Source organism: Tamandua tetradactyla, chromosome 13, assembly GCF_023851605.1.
Source record: "Tamandua tetradactyla isolate mTamTet1 chromosome 13, mTamTet1.pri, whole genome shotgun sequence".
Classification (NCBI taxonomy): domain Eukaryota; kingdom Metazoa; phylum Chordata; class Mammalia; order Pilosa; family Myrmecophagidae; genus Tamandua; species Tamandua tetradactyla.
The window spans coordinates 64,366,764-64,383,557 of record NC_135339.1 but is presented as its reverse complement, the minus strand read 5'-3'; the positions used below and the strand labels follow the sequence as shown (position 1 = coordinate 64,383,557).

Here is a 16,794-nt window from a genome sequence, read left to right as displayed (position 1 = left end):
ACACGGCCAAATTCAGGGGTCCTATGCTGAAATAGAACAAGTCGACTTTTAATAATTTAACGCTTTTAATAACGATGACATTTTTTCTTCTGTTTTAGGTAGATGAACTGCAGATTACCTCGAGGCACTTCAATATTTATCATTTGCTATGGGTTTGCCTTTCGCTGTTACCTTGACTCTCCATAACTGGAATAATTTTTCTTTAATTTCTAAGGCATAGGATTTGGAATTGTCTTCCTGTCGATCGCGAAGAAATGCCAAGAGAAAGGGACAGAAGGGAGTGTTGGCTATAACTGCTATTGACTAAAGGGTCCCTCCAACTTGAACAGAGAAAAATAACATAGAGAAAAAGGCCCTGGTCTCATATGAGAGCAGTGCCACATAAACTTTCTTTTGATGGACTATCTTATCCATCAAAGTCATAGTTATTTTTAACTTAAAAATCAATATTTCTGTGGAAATTAAAGAGATATTAGGACAGTTCCCGAAACCCTTATATTAACGATGTTCTAATTAAAAAATCACCCATATTTATATACGCAAACGAATTAAAAACAGGAACTCAAAAAGATATTTGTACGCCAACATTCATAGTAGTATTATTCACAATAGCCAAAAGGTGAAAGCAACCCAAATGTTCATTAACAGATTATGAATAAACAAAATGTGGTATACCCGTTTTATTTAGCCATTAAAATGAATGACTTCCTGACACATGCTACAACACTGTTGAACCTTGAAGACACTATGGTGAACAAAATGAGACATACACAAAGAACAAATATTGTATGACTTCACTTATATGAAATACCTAAAATAAACAAATTCATAGATTGATTGAAACAGAAAGTACATTACAGGTTACCTGGAGATAAAAGTGAAGAAAAGTGAGGCATTATTGCTTAATGAGTACAGAGTTTCTGTGTGAGGTGATGAAAAAGTTTTGGAAATAGATGGTGGTGATGACAGCACAACACCGTGACTGTAAATAATATCACTAAATTATACACATGAAAAAGGTTAAAATGGGAAATTTTGCGTTGTATATATGTTCCCATGATGACAATAAAAACAAATCACCTATACCCAGTAGTTCCAAATGCCATTCAGATTGTCAGCCTTTTATAAAGTTTACACCTATTTAAAAAGTTTTTTAAATGCAAAAAGCTGCAATATACTGCTTTTTTCCTTAAAGTTATTATTATTTTCCTGTATTCTGGGAGCATATTCTTCTGTGTGTAGTGTTGTTTAATATGTCTAGAATGTAATGGCAATAGGAAATGCTTGTTTTTAATATCTTAAAGACCCAGATAAAAGCATGGCAACCGTACATTGTTTGGGGATAGGGTGGGCAATGACTGATCCATAAAAATTCAAACAGCCACGAATTACTGACCAATCCAAACCAAACTACAGACAAGTATTTTAAAAAAAAAACTACGCATTTCAGCACGCATTGCGAACCGCTTCAAAGAGACTACAGATCCGAGCACGCAATTTAAGCATCAATCTGTGTCCGAGTCTACTTATTTATGAACATGGACACTACAAACCCCAGAATACTGTGCGACCGAAACGCTAACGCCCAGTCCTTTAAACTGGGCGGGTCTCCGAGGAGGGTTTTCCGCCAACCCTGGTGCACGTCATGCTGGGGGTTGTAGTTCCTAGCAAAGGAGGTAGCGCCCCTCCCTGACTGCCCAGTGCCGGCGGCTAGACTGCGCATGCGTGTCAGCGGCGTTTGCAGCGGACCGGGCTGGCAGTTCCTTCCTCGGAAAGAGAGATTACTCTGCCATGGAGTCCTACGATGTGATCGCTAACCAGCCAGTCGTAATTGACAACGTGAGTTGCTTCTTTCCTCTCTCTAGAAGGACTTGTGCTCCCATCCCCGAAGGGATGGCTTCCCAGGTTTCAGGCTGGGCGGCCGGCTCTTTGTCACCGGCCTGGCCTGTCAGGCGGGTTTATCGCCGCCGCTTCCGTCCTCCCCCACCCATAGACCGCAGGCAGGGCGGTCGGCTGGCAACCTTGGGATGGAGAACTTTGGGGTGGGTAAAGGAAAGAACTGTAGTCCGAGTCAGATTCTTGGGCCCTTGGCTCGAGGGGCCTTAACCTCTCTGTGAGCTCCCGATGTCCGCCTTCTGCCCATTCCCGGATAATTCTATTGGCTGCGCTAGCTGTCCATCTTGACCAGTAACCCCGCCTCTAAGCCTTTCCGGATGAGGGCAACCCTATGCAGTGATTGGCCCGCCCTCCTGCCTTTCTTCCAGGCCGCCGTAGTGTTCCCCCTCTTGAGGGGCGGGGCGCTGCATGAAGTTTGAACGGATTATCTTGGGGTGGGGCCTGAAGGGCGAGGCCGGCGGGTGGGAAGGACTGAGTTTCCTTGGGTCCGGAACTGGCGGGGTGGCTTAATAGTGTATCTAGGTGGGGTCCGAGAATCTGGTGCCAGAAATGGCCATAGGGTTTCAGTTATTTCTGCTATTATAAGGCATAAAATTAATAAATGTTGAGAAGAAAGGAGAATGACAAAGCAAGACGGGAGGTGCCTTCCTCTTAGGAATGTTAGTTGTTGAGGAAACAATAATTACTAAACATAATAATATTTGCAAGATGCTCTAGTGTCTGCAAGGAGCTTTCACATGCTTTCGAGTTGGGTCCTCTCAAAAACTGCGGACAGTTAAGGAAATTTGTCATTTTACAGATAAGAAAACAAGCTCGTGGAGGTAAAGTGAGCCCAAGGTTACACATGAGACCAGGGTCATACAAGCCCTAAATAGAATGTTTTATTCGTTATTCATTTTGCTAGCGCCCCACGCAAATGCATCAATAGTGACAAATGTAAAGAATCAGAATACTACTTGTAATTGGGAGCGATAGTTGTGAGATTGCTGCATTTCTGTTTTACACTGAAAGGTTATGGTCCCACCGAGATAACCTTTCTGTGCCCCTTCTAGGTCCCTCCATTGGGGCTAAACTACCAATCCCCTCTGTCCTAAACTGATTTTTTCAGATCGCTCCTTTGAGCCAGCCCTTGGGCATGTTACATGGTACTTTCATTTGCATCATCTTGTTTAAGGTTCGGGTCTGGTAGGTAGGTTAAGAATTAACTATCTTCATTTTATGCGTGAAAGTGAGGCTTGGAGAGATTAAATAACGTATTTAAAACTACCAGGTTTGTGAGTTGAGGAATCAAAACTCAGACTGAGATCCAGTTCCAAGTTCTTCACTTTTTCTAAGGAAAGGTGTTTTTTTGTTGTTAGTTTTCTCACTGTGGGTATGGCTTCTGCCTTGGAAAGGGTGAGGTTGAGCTCAGTGAGACATCCCTTTTTGAAATTTTTTTTTCTTCCCTCACTAGACTGTTAAATCCTTGTGGGGAAAATGGTGTTCCTTTATTTTTTTTTATTACAAACCCCCACCCCACCCCCCTGCACACACACACACACACACACACACACACAGTAGTTAGGGCAGTGCCTGGCACACATAATGTGCCTAATAAATGCTTTTTTCATTGGGTTGATGGGTGGGTGGATGAATGACTGAATTATCTCTTGTCATAGTAACAGAGATGTCTCTAAATAAAGGATGGGGGGAAATCCCAGTTAGTTTTTGGAGGGAATTGACTAGGACTCGTTGTTCTTGATGTTGCTTTCCAGAGAACACTACCATTTCTATCTTCAGCCAGTCTGTATACTCATCTGCTTTTTCTTTAGTTGTAAAAATAATTAATTAATTAACAATTGGTAGCAATTTCCTATTTTTCATCAGCAGTCAGAAGGAGCAGTCCATGCATCTGACCAGATCCTTTGCTTTTTGAATGATTGGGCAGAAGTTCTGTCTTTAAAGTCATTGAAGCTAATGCTTCTTAATTCCTCCTTTGTCTTTTCTGATAATGGATACGAAATGCGTCAAAGCAGTGATGCATTTTCAGTTTTAAAGCTTAAAGGATTGTCTTTTCTCTGGGAAAACGTTCTCTTCCTTATCCTAATAATTCCCAAAAGGTGAAATAGAAGAACTTAAGTCATTTTCCCGTTTTGCAGAATATCTGCCACATTTTTAGATTTGGGGCCATGTGTAGTTCTTTCTGTTTGAAATTTAAAGAGTTGGTTTTGTTTGTTCTGTGTGTTTGTGTTTTTAACTCTCAAGATTACAGATGGATAGGAAAAATCATTTTAAATATTTGAGCCAATTTTATGAGAATAGTGTGGCAAATTTAACATCTCCATAGCTTAACATGTTGCTACAATTTTCTTTCTGGGCTAAGGAGAGTGTAATTAAAGGAGGAGGACAAAGAAAGCAGGGAAAAGATGGAAGAGCCCCATCATCAGTCCACAGCTTTTTCAATCTTAAAACAATTATTCCCTGGTACCAAATCTATTCATTGGAATGAATGAGGAATATGGAGATGTGTGTTTGTATGTGAGTCCACTTTAATGGCAACAATACAGTGATAGGTATTTTTAAAATTAAATGTAAGTAATTCCTTCTCAAAGGCCTATATCATAGATAGTAATTTAAGAAGAGAGCCAAGTTTTGAGGACTAAAGCACTTTGATCAGAATACTATGTTTATCTGAAGCTAAAATCTCTGCTAAGATCTTAAAGGTTACAATTCTGTCCTAAAATGGATCAAAGTTTTAGTCAATCTCAAAACTGTCTTTGTGACTAGGTGGGCCTCAATGCAGTAACAGTATCATATCTCCAAAAGTTCACCAATAAGCTGTTTCACTTTTCTAAAAATGTGTATCTTTAACCCCCTTTTAAAAAAATGAGATACTTTGAACATACAGAAAAGTTTAGAGAAGCTTACAACACAAACCCACCTAGTATGTGTCTACCACCTAGACTTAATAAATGTTGACATTTTGTCATATTTGCTTCAGATTTTTTTTTTAGGAAATAAAACACTGCAGGTATAATTGAAGACTCTTTTTACTTCTCCATAGCCCTGCCCTTTCTTTCTGTTTTCATCCATGATTTTATGGATATATGTATTTTATGTTTGTGTATAGTATTTGTGTATTGAATTTTTTTTTTTTTACATGAGTGGGCACCAGGAAACGAGCCACCGTGGCCCGCCCTGTGTATTGAAATTTAACTTGTGTTATCGTCTTATTCACCGGCTCTTTTTTTTTTCTTTTTATTATAGAATATTTGAAACGTATACAGAAGTAGAGGGAATTATACAGTGAATATCCACGTACCCATAATGTAGCTCTAACAGTTATCAACTCTTGGCCAGTCCTTTCAAGTGCATTCCCACCAGCTCCCCTCTCCCACATTCTTTTAAAAACATAATCAGTATAGCATTTTCTCATCTAATACAATTAATAATCATTTCTTAATATCATCAGATACCCAGTCAATGTTCAAATTTCACTGAGTGTCTCATAATTTTTTTAATAATTTGTCACCAGCTCTTAAGATCTTGCTAATGCTGATTGACCTAAGTTTTAGAAACACTAGAATTACTTCAGGAAATGAAGTGAATCTATATATTTAACACTACCACTTACAGTGTGACATACAGGCTGTTGGTGGTACAGCTTCAGTAAGAATCCATCCCTAATTTAATGGTAAGAGTGAAGAGGAGGTGCCTTTTTAGAGATAGTTTCACTGCTCAATTATGTATAATTTGAGAGCCATGGATGTGCTTCAGATCAAGCTAGGTGCTCTAAGGGAAACCAGATATACTGTGCAGAGGAAGAAACATCATTAATTTATCATTGCTGGGAATGCCTAGACTAGTTTCAAATGCAGTGCCTGCAGAGGCCAAGAAGGAACAGAAATACATTTAAAAAGCAACAGAAGGTGGTCTCAAAGACTCTGTGGGGAATCTGGAAAGTGTACTTGAGCATGCCTGACCAAAGGGCAAACTGCTTCCCATTTCCAGCCAGTTGACCCTCTGTAGGAAGGCAGGCCCAGTGTTCTGAAATGTTAAATTCATGTTAAAGTAAGAAATGTTAAATTTCATATGCAATCTCCAATGTTTAACTGTTGGCTGTTAATTTAAAAGCACTTTGTGACCTATAGAGACAGAAAGTAGACTAGTGATTGTCCCGGGCTGGATATGTGGGGCAGTGACTATTAATGGGTGCAGGATTTCTTTTGGGGGTAATGAAAAAAGTTCTGAAATTAGATTGTGGTAATGGTTACACAACTCTGAATAATAATTGAATTGTATACTTTAAATGGGTTAATTATATGTTATGTGACCGTATCTTAATAAAGCTATTTTTTTTAAAGTACTTTGTGGTCCAAACCAAATATACCTTTGTGCCAAATGGACCACCAGTAGCAGCCACAGTCTTAGAATCTGTGGCTCCATTTCTCTCAGCGTCCTTTTCTCATTTGTAAACTGGGAGACAACTAGTCTTCTTCCTAGCAAGCCGGGAATAATCAGGAGGCCCTGGGATAAAGATTGCTCAAGCCACAAGATCTATGGCTGGCAGGCGACTGAGAATGCCTTCCTGAGGAGTTTGCTGTTTGTTTGCCTGCATCAAAAGGAGGATGGTCATTGGTGGGTGGCAGCAGACCTGAAATCTTCAAAAATCAAATTTAATGAGACCACTTTTCCAAGAAGCCTACTGCAAGGCATCTGTTTACTTGGCTTTGCCATAGTGAATAACAAAGAAAGTGGCAGTTCATTTGCCAAATGCACAGCTCCTAGTTGTAAAAATTGTTTAAGAAATTGGCCTCACCCTTTTGTAGCTCTTCTGGTTTGGCTTGAGCAGCATAGAGGCAGCTCAGCTGCCTCCACTGTCCCCACCCATTCCTCACCCAACTATTAGCCTGACAGGCCAGGTCAGGGGCTGCTGGGACAAGCTAGGTCTGGTTCCTCCTTGTGCCTCATTCCCAATGCTGCCTTCCCCTTTCCTTCACGGCCTCCGCCCTGAGCTACTGGCATTCCAGCTGCTCATTCAAGTTCCATACTTAAAGTTTCACCTACCAGTTATTTGCGGTTGATTTTCCTTTTAGTCAACCATCGTCTATCGAATATGCAGCAAATGCCAGATGCTGCTGATATATAAAGTCTCTGACCTCAAGGAACTTTAAGAAACCATAAATTCTAATAGAAAGCAGAGTAAAATGCTTGCTGCTTAGTGGTACAGTAATCTCAGATTTGCTGTGAGATCATAAGAAAAGGATAATTAATTCCAACTGAGGATTATTCTTCAAGAGGAAGGGGGTGATTTCTTATTATATCAGAACTTATGATATTTATTTCTGAATGGCTGTTTTGCTCATACATGTCTTCAGAAAGTTCTTTCGAATTTTTAAAATTTAAAAACATAGTTTGTAGTATAATATATAATCTACAAGTAATTTTTAGGAAAAATATCACACCACAATATACATTATATTCTTAGTTCAAATTCTGTAACATAAGGAAATAACTATTATAGATCAAATCAACTGAGAGAAAGAAAAATTCAGTTTGCCTTAAATTACGCACACAGGTTATTTCTGTCATGACTTCAACTTGAATTATTAAAAGTTAAACTTTAATGTTACATCACTCAAAGACTTCATAAATATGCTACAGTGACCAGGCATATACGACGTTAGTTCCACAGGGGTCCATCTTCATCGAAGTCCAAGGCAGGGTCACCTCATGACTAAGTTAGTTTAATGGTAACAAAGCCAAACAATCTTTTCCCCATGTACTGTATTTCTGAAACTGCCCAGTAAATACAGACTGGAATTTGTTGCCTTTAAGTTAGTGCTCCCAAATTTCAGGTTTAAGACTCTAAATGCTTTATCTAATCATATTTTCCTGAAGTAAAGATAGTTTTCTACTAATCTTTCACCTTTGTTCTTTGGTATTTGTTTCCTGTATGCCACTTCTTTCTCTTTTTTTTACATGGGCCAGGACTCAGACATGTGTCTCCTGCATGGCAGGCGAGCATTCTACCACTGAACCACCTGTGCACCCCTATACTCCATTTCTTAATCACAGAGGATATGATTTTCCAAAGTAAGGATTAATACTAACTCAGAGTGATTTTATGGAAAAGCCATTCCAGGAAGTAATTTGACATGAAAGAATTCACTGAATGATGTTTTCTTTCAAAGTACTGGATGGCACTTTGGATGGCCAGTTTACACTAGTTTCAGTAGAGCTTTTCAGGCATAAGTTACCCTTGTTTGTTTGTTTATTTGAATTTTTATTATGGTAATATATATAACATTAAATTTCCCATTTTAGCAATTTTTAAGTGTACAATTCAGTGGTATTAATTACATTTATAATGTTGTACTACCATTACCACCATCCTTTACCAAAACTTTTTTGCCACCCCAAACAGAAACTCTGTACCTATAAGCAATAAATCCCCATTTCCCCCCCCCCAGGCCCCTCGTACCCTGTAATCTACTTTCTAAGAATTTGCTTATTCTAGATATTTCATGTAATTGAAATACAATATTTGTCCTTTTGTGTCTAGCTTATTTTACTTAGCATAATCTTTTCAAAGTTCATCTGTGTTGTAGCATGTATCAGAACTTCATTGTTCTTTTTATGGCTGAATATTCCATTGCATGTATATACCACATTTTGTTTATCTGTTCATCTGTTGAGGAACACTTGGGTGTTTCCAGCTTTGCGTTGTTTTGAATAATGCTTCTATGAACTTTGGTGTACAAGTACCAGTTCCAAGTTCTTGTTTTCAGTTCTTTTGAGTGTATACCTAGAAGTGGAATTGCCAGGTCATATAGTAATTCTATGTTTAACCTTTTGAGGAATCACCAAACTGTTTTGGTGGTGATATTTGAACTGGGCCAATTATACTCTTGCTGGGAAGGACAGAGAGTAAGAAATTAATATGACATCTTAATCTGCATTGTACCCAGACTGTAGTCCTTTTGCTAGTAAACTGAATATCAGATATTCAAGAAAATCATCTCTTAAAAATATCCAGAGTCAGAAACACAGAACATCTTTATGTTTCTTGCTTTCAGCGTATGCCAGGAGATCCAATTAGTCTGTCTGCACCACCACACCGAGATAAAATCAGTGAACAGTCCTGGAGGCTTGAGTTAACAAGTTCTGGATTCTCATGTACAGTGCCATTCTTGTTTATTCATTCTGCTGTGCCAGATCCTTGAGTTTGCAGTAGGATAGTACTCCCTCCTTCCCAGGCTTCCACCTCAGTTTACAGCTGCACCATTTCCATGCTCTTTGCTGAACCACCCAAACCAGTGAGTCTGTACATTGTCTCCTGTTTTCTCTCTTCTGTAGGCAGAGGTCCTGTCCCTTAGAGAACTGGCTTGTCCAGCTTCCTCCCATACCTTTTTCCTTGCCCTTCAACCACTTCTTACTTCCTCCTCCCCAGCCTCTGTCTTGCCAGAGTCAAGTACCAGGATGGACAGTCTTGCTCTTCATTCTTTAATAGAACAGAAATAAGAGAGCCAGGGAGCCAGGGCGTGTTGCTGGGAAGCCTTTTGCTGTCATCTACCCCTGCCCAACTCGGTTTCTCAACTTCTCCAGGTTTTCTCTCTTTTTCTTCCCTTTATTAATATTACATTTCATTCAGAATTAAAACATACCGAATGTGGAAAAGTCAAAGGCGGCAAAAAATCCAACAGTAATTTGAGTATACAATGAAAGTTCTCCTCACCACCTCTCCAGTCCTGCTTCCCCCCTTTTAGTATGCAGTCGGCTTTTTCTGTGCTAATATAAATGTACATATTATACACAAATTTAAGGTCTTCTAAAATATATATATTGTATATGTTGTCCTAGAACCTACTCTTGTTTTTGTGATAAATCTGACTTCTCCCTCTCTCTCCTCTCTCTTCAGGGATCTGGTGTGATTAAAGCTGGTTTTGCTGGTGATCAGATCCCCAAATACTGCTTTCCAAACTAGTAAGTCGTTCTGTGGCCTAAGCAGAAATTTGGGAGAGTTGTCAGCTTTTATTATGGGGCCAGGCCTCCCTTTGTTTGGAGGAAGGAATTCAATTAGATGGGCCTTGGTACTCAAAACAACAATAAGCAAGATATAGGAGCTGGCTCTTGGAGTAAGCAAAAGAAATGGTTGCTTACATGGTACAATTTGAGAAGCATAGGCAAGAAGCCTCTGTTTTAAATCTGTTTTATCTGATGCCAAAAAGTTCATCACTGGTGATTCATTCCTTTGGATGCTTGCCTCTTCAGGGAACCCTCTAAAATTCTCCTATAACCCAGGACAGGGTTGAACAGTAAACCATACCCCACCATCTTAGTAAGAATGAGTTTCTCAGAGCCCCCCTCCCAAGGCAGAAAGACTGCAAGCAAGAGAAGGATACAGATGCCTGGGGAAGTAGCTTAAAAGGGAAAAAATGGAAGAAAATTCTCTGTCACAGTTACACATCACAGTTTTACTAATAGAGAGGCCCTGAAGAAGAAGCCAAAGAGATTAAAATTGTTTTAGTTAACCATCCATTTAGAAATTCTTGTTTCCTTCTCTCTCATTGTCTACACATACCTTGGGGAAAAAGAAGAACTAGAGGTATTGAATCTTCTGAAATTTGTTTTTAACAAATTATAAAATAACATAAATACAATAAAAAATGTGAAACCATATACAAATAACTTAAAATAATACATATTCATTGTTGACATTTTGGAAAATGCAGGAGAGTATAAAGAAAAAAATAAAAATCAACCATAATCTCATTCTTCAAAGATAATAGTAAAATTTGAATATATTTCCTTCTAATCTAAGTATATACATCTATACATCCTTCCTGTGTTCTGTCATGAAATGAAAAGCGTTGGCTCTCCTTGCTCTCTTGTAGTGTAGGCAGACCGAAGCACGTCCGGGTCATGGCAGGAGCCCTCGAAGGTGATATCTTCATTGGCCCCAAAGCTGAGGTAATTCCCAACCCTACAGAAGCAGCCTCAAGCCAATAGAAGACCTTCATTATTCATCACATGGGAAGTGTCTCAAGTAAAAAGAATAATATCCTCTTAAAATCTCCCTCTTGAATCCCTTTATCCTAGGCTGTGGCCATTTATTTCTCCCAGGGGCAGCTTCTGGTCTTGGAGAGGAAATATCTGGAGACTCACTTTGGGAAACACTGAAACCAGTCTAGAAAACAGGGCTTTGGCCTTTCTTCTGTATTCTGTCAATACCTTGCCAATGATCAGACTGAATGGCTTGGTTGTGTTTTTGGCAAAAGGGATTCAGTGGGAAGATCCTGGAGGGGATATCCTGGGGATGAGTTAATTAGCGCAGTTTTGGCAGAGCCCTCAGGCAGCCTCTAGTAAGCGGAACAACAGAGTCCTTGCTGCCAATCTTGGCTCCACATGCTGAGGCCCAGAGGTGGGAGCCAGATTGTTAAAGCACCAGGTGGGACCAGGTGTGAGGAGGCTGCCTGCTGTCTCTTGTGCTAGGGCCACCAGAAGGCCCATGGAAATGCAGAAGCCTTTGCTTTGCCAGCTGCTTGGGCAGTAAGGGTCCTTTGCAGCCTGTAAACATGGAGACTAGGTACCCACCCTTAGCTCTGGGTGAGGACAGTGGGTGGTGGTGGGTAGAGAGAGTGGGGGTACTTAACCAAGACTCTTTATGAAGCACTTCCTCGCTGGCTAGCCAAGCACAGTCCTGGGACAGTAGGGTCCCAGGTGGCCTGGCTGACAGGTTGACCAAGGATACCAAGCCCTGTTCTCTGCCCCCAGGAGCACCGAGGGCTGCTGTCAATCCGCTACCCCATGGAACATGGCATTGTCAAGGACTGGAACGACATGGAGCGCATCTGGCAATATGTCTACTCTAAGGATCAGCTACAGACTTTCTCAGAGGAGGTGAGGGTCCTGTGTGTAGGGTGCTTGCGGAGATGTGCAGAGCTGGTCAGAGCCCCTACCCCTGGGATGATTGTGATGACAATGATAACTACCAAGAGCATTTGAGTTTTTACTCTGTGCCAGGGACCAAGCCATGTGTTTTCAGACATAATCAAATGTAGTCTTCACTTCATTTCTATCAGATATGGGTTGTATATCTCCTTTCTACAGGAGAAGCCAAGTAATATTTCTCAGGTCACAGAGTGAATAAAACATTAGTGCTGGAATTCAAGTCCATATCTTTCGTACTTCAGAACCTATACTCCTTAACTTCTAGGGAAGTAACTCTCAACTCAGAAATATGAAGGAAAGTACATATTAGGCATACCAGAATTTTGAGGGAAGGGATATATATTCAGGTTTTTTAGAAGCACATTCATTGAAATCTAATTTTTTATTTTGAAAAATTTTAAACTTTATTTTTTTATATTTTTATAAATAAATTTCCTATTTTAACCATTTTAAGTATTCAGGTATTTCAAGTACCTGTGCTACCGTCACACCATTCATTACCAAACCTTTTCCATCGCTCCAATAGAAATTATACCCAACAAGCAATTTTATCATAATAATTCAAAATACAGAGTTTAGCAAAATCCTCTTGGCATTTGGAGCTATTCAGTAGATAAGGGGGTCTATATAAGAATCTTGAAGGACAAGGAGGAGAATAGAGGGTGGAGGTAAGGACAGAGTGAGACATTAAAAGGGCATGAATTTGGGAAGTTGAGAAACCAGCTTGGGCAGGGGTAGATGACAGGCCCAGTTTGCCTTTAGAGAAGGAGACTAACGAAGGGCTCATGGGCTCTCTAGCTAGCCATGCAGGGGCTTTTCCCCCATTACTAATGAGGGGTAGAAATCTGGCCTCACCCTGATCGCTGGTTGGGCATCTTTCACCAGCATCCTGTGCTCCTGACAGAGGCGCCTTTAAACCCACGGAAAAACCGGGAACGAGCTGCTGAAGTTTTCTTCGAGACCTTCAATGTGCCAGCCCTTTTCATCTCCATGCAAGCAGTGCTCAGCCTGTGAGTAGCAGCCTGGCTGACTAGCCTGTCCACTAGGAAAAGAAAAGAGCCCGTTGGCAGAATATAAGCTGACCCTTCTTTGTGTTGCCTGGTTCAAAGCAGCTTGTGTATCCCCTGCTATAGGGAAGGTTTGAAGATAGTGGAAAAGCGAGAGAGGCTTCTACTTGAAATGAAAAGAAGAAATGTGGCTGATATTAAGACTTTAGCCCAATCTCAATTCTCTTAGCAGGTTTGGTGGCCAAGGCTCTCCCCAAGACTCTCTGGGAAGGCCACATGCTGCTGTAACTCTTCCTGAAGGCCTCTATTGATTCACTGTATGCCAGGTGCTATGCTAGGCTGGTGACACAGTTGTGGTCAAAACACAACCAGTCCCATTCCACTATCATTCTTGTCATGTTCCCACCCTGCCTCACATCAGGGTTAGTTCACTGTGGAGATTGTACACCGGTGACCTACAGATGGGATTTGTTTGGTCCCATTAAAGCATTGTGAGCCTGCATTTAAAAATTGGGGTATTAAATACAAATTTTGGGCTTCTCTTTAAAAAGTGGAAAGATATCACACTAGGCTTGTTTTCTTATAGGGCGAAAAACAGCTGGAGCTCAGCAGCAGCTGCCATTTTAGATAGGGTTTTCAAGTTTGACTTCATCACAGTCCGCTTCATTCTCTGTTGTCTTCCCAATACTGAAATAGTTTACCAGTTGCTATTTATCAAACATTGTTTTGTTTTTTCCTTTGTCTCTACCAAAAAAGAGAAAAACTAAAGACAGATATAGAATGTCAAGTGGGGGGAAAAACCTAGTTTTCTATGAAGTGAAAAATGCTCTTATTTTCTTCTACTTTTTTATTTCATCTGCCTGGCCCCTGTAGGTATTTGAGTTTTTTTCTCTTGTCTAAAGAGTAAAAACTTTGATCCCCTAGCCTGCATCCTCTGAAGAAGTTGAAGGCCAGACCATCTCCTCAGATTACAAAGCCTGCTATTCTGGGGACAGGGGAGGGAGCCTGGAGAAGCTCAGCTCCTTTCATTCAGATATTTCAGGGCTGGTGCCAAGGCTTAGACTTCCTTAATGCTCATCCCATTCTAAGGTAGCATCTGGAAAAAGGCAGACCTGAACTTTGGTTTAGCTGACATTGAACTCTAAAAGAAGTGACTTTCTTCCCAGGGAGAGAAGGCAGGGGTTAGTGATAGTCTGTCTCCTTTGCTTCAGTTATGCCACAGGCAGGACCACGGGTGTAGTGCTGGATTCTGGGGATGGCGTCACACATGCTGTGCCCATTTATGAGGGCTTCGCCATGCCTCACTCTATCATGCGCATCGACATCGCTGGCCGTGACGTCTCTCGCTTCCTTCGCCTCTACCTACGCAAAGAGGGCTATGACTTCCACTCATCCTCTGAGTTTGAGATTGTTAAGGCCATAAAAGAAGTGAGTGCTGACCCATGGGCCTATGGGATGGGATGGGATGGGATGGGCAATAGGCAAGGCAGCCAGGACCTTGGTGACCTAAGAGTGAAGTGGGGTGAAGCTCCTGTCTGGGGGTCTGGGGTCAGGTGCCCTTCCCAGAGCCAGATCTCCTGAGAGCTGTGTCATCTTCAGCTGGGGCTCTTCCCACTGACAAAATCACTTCCTGAAGTGCTGCCATCTGGTGGTGGAAAATGCAGCTACTTGTATTTCTTTAACTGAGTTGGGTAGGAGGGACCTAACCAATGGACACAGAACCATAGTCCCTCTATGAGTGGCAGAAGGAAAAAATGCCTGGGTTGACATAAAAAATTGATTTGTGGTCTCAGACCCAGGATCCATAAAGCCAAGTTCTCAAGCCTGTGCCCAAGAGGAAGATAGAGCTGGAAAGAATATATACCTGAAATACTGCCTACTGAAGGCTGGCAGAGGGTCCCTGCTCCTGCTCCTGGGCCACAGCTCTCATGGCCTTTGGGGCAATCATTGTGGAAGGGAAGATTTCTGCAGCAGCACATCATGCCCCTGGGACTTTGATCAAGTATGTGCCAGTTTCCTGCCAGCCTGACTGTTGTGCTTGTTTCTGCAGAGAGCCTGTTACCTATCCATAAACCCCCAGAAGGATGAGACACTAGAAACAGAGAAGGCCCAATACTACCTGCCTGATGGCAGCACCATTGAGGTAGGCAGTTGGACGTCTTCCCTCAGTTCTCTTAGGCATGCAGAGGTTCTGGGCCCAAATAGAACTATTGGTGAGGAGGCTGGAAGCAGCTGTCCTAATCCTTTAAAACTTGGAACAGTATACCTCTTGAGTAGCATTGACTCCTTAAAAGTTAGGGAGCAGGGACTCTGCTTCCTCCTGAGATTGGGATGGGATTAGGAAGTAGGATTATTAGTGCTGTCTTTAACCACTCCTGGGCACCACATAGGGTGGCATTCAGGCTGTGTTGCCCCTTCCTGGGACTCCCAGTGATAGGAAAAAATTTGTAAATGAATGAATCCATGAATTAATGCCAAACATCTCTTAGCTGGAAAATGCTAGAGCTAGGATTAAACATATGAGCTCCCCCTCTCTCTTTTCCCAGGTACCTTACCTGTACCCTTTTTTTCCTTGAGGCCCTTAACATGTAGGGACTTAACTGAGCCTGGCCTTCATAGCCACCTGGTTATTAAGAGATGAGCAGAGGAGCCTCTTCTATTTAGTAACCTGCCAAAGGAACTGAGTTCCAGTCCCAGCCTCTGAAGCTGCACTTCTACTCTGCAGATTGGTCCTTCCCGATTCCGGGCTCCTGAGCTGCTGTTCAGACCAGACCTGATAGGTGAGGAGAGTGAGGGCATCCATGAAGTTCTGGTGTTTGCCATTCAGAAGTCTGACATGGACCTGCGGCGTACCCTTTTCTCCAACATCGTACTCTCAGGGGGCTCCACCCTGTTCAAAGGTTGGTTTGTACCCTCAGTGCCCTGCCTAAGGAAGCTTCCAGACCTCTGGGCCCAAACACCCAGGGAATTAAGATTCTCCTTTTGTGCCCACGCAGGTTTTGGTGACAGGCTACTGAGTGAAGTGAAGAAACTGGCTCCAAAAGACGTGAAGATCAGGGTAGGAGCATGGTTGGGGCTGGGCCTGAGTGGAGCTGGGCTTCTAGGGATCTGGAAGGCCACATATTATGGCCTCCCTCCAGCTCTGCCTGAGTACTTCAGGCAGCTGTAGTCCACAAAAAGGCACTGTCAGATGGCTCCCAGGAACAGTTTATCAGCCTACACCTTGACCCTGAGATCTAGGTCTGCCAGAGAGGCGGACACATTCTCATTCTCCCACTTCACTCAAAAGGAAGGCACTTCTAACACCCAGATAGCATAAGTTCTAAGCTGGGCCCCACGTTAGTCCCCCAGGGGAAATGTAAAATGTCAGGAGACTGGCTTTTGCTGCTCCTGGGCCCCTTGCTCAGGTGGCTTCCCTGTAACACAGTTGGAGCTCTTTGTGACTGCCAACGGGAGTTGGCTAGCCTGAGGAGAGGAGGGATCCTAACGAAGGAGGGAGGTTCCTGCCACGGAGTCTGCCTTACCCCCTAGCCTCCCAACAGGGCAGAATCTTGCCCCCAGATGGCCCCAACTTCCCTGGGAGCTGTAGATACTTGGGCTGCTGGAAACCTACCTTCCCAAATGAGTATCAGGCTGGCCACAGTACCCCCAAGAGAGGGCACAGGTTCAGCAGGGACAGAGCTTAAAACCCACTGTGTGAAATGCATCCACTACCATGGATAAAGACATACCTTAGAAGGGAGAGAGAAAAGGAGGGATGAAAGCTCAGATTCCTCTTTCTACCTACCCTTGCAGATATCAGCACCTCAGGAGAGACTATACTCTACATGGATTGGGTGAGTAACTTTCTTTGAATAAGAGCAGAATGGGAAATGAAGACATTGATTACCCCTTGATCCCCCTCCCTTTCTCCAAAGATAGCCTTATGCTTTGGCCCCATGGGGACTGGCTGACTCCA

At 42.2% G+C, this 16,794-nt stretch overlaps 1 protein-coding gene across 2 annotated transcripts in view; it reads left to right on the top strand.

Moving 5' to 3' along the window:
* Positions 1-1,701: 1,701 nt before the first annotated feature.
* The window catches only part of ACTR1A (actin related protein 1A), a 19,171-nt gene continuing 4,078 nt past the window's right edge, over positions 1,702-16,794 (top strand). Inside the window, exons 1-10 of one of the 2 annotated variants that reach the window (XM_077125875.1) lie at positions 1,702-1,839; positions 9,797-9,861; positions 10,773-10,848; positions 11,653-11,778; positions 12,715-12,839; positions 14,048-14,264; positions 14,887-14,979; positions 15,562-15,736; positions 15,833-15,894; positions 16,632-16,672. In XM_077125875.1, coding sequence (XP_076981990.1) covers positions 1,792-1,839; positions 9,797-9,861; positions 10,773-10,848; positions 11,653-11,778; positions 12,715-12,839; positions 14,048-14,264; positions 14,887-14,979; positions 15,562-15,736; positions 15,833-15,894; positions 16,632-16,672 — 1,028 coding nt within the window. In that variant the 5' untranslated portion in view covers positions 1,702-1,791. The remainder of the gene's footprint in view (positions 1,840-9,796; positions 9,862-10,772; positions 10,849-11,652; positions 11,779-12,714; positions 12,840-14,047; positions 14,265-14,886; positions 14,980-15,561; positions 15,737-15,832; positions 15,895-16,631; positions 16,673-16,794) is intronic. The other variant, XM_077125876.1, reaches the window with a different exon arrangement.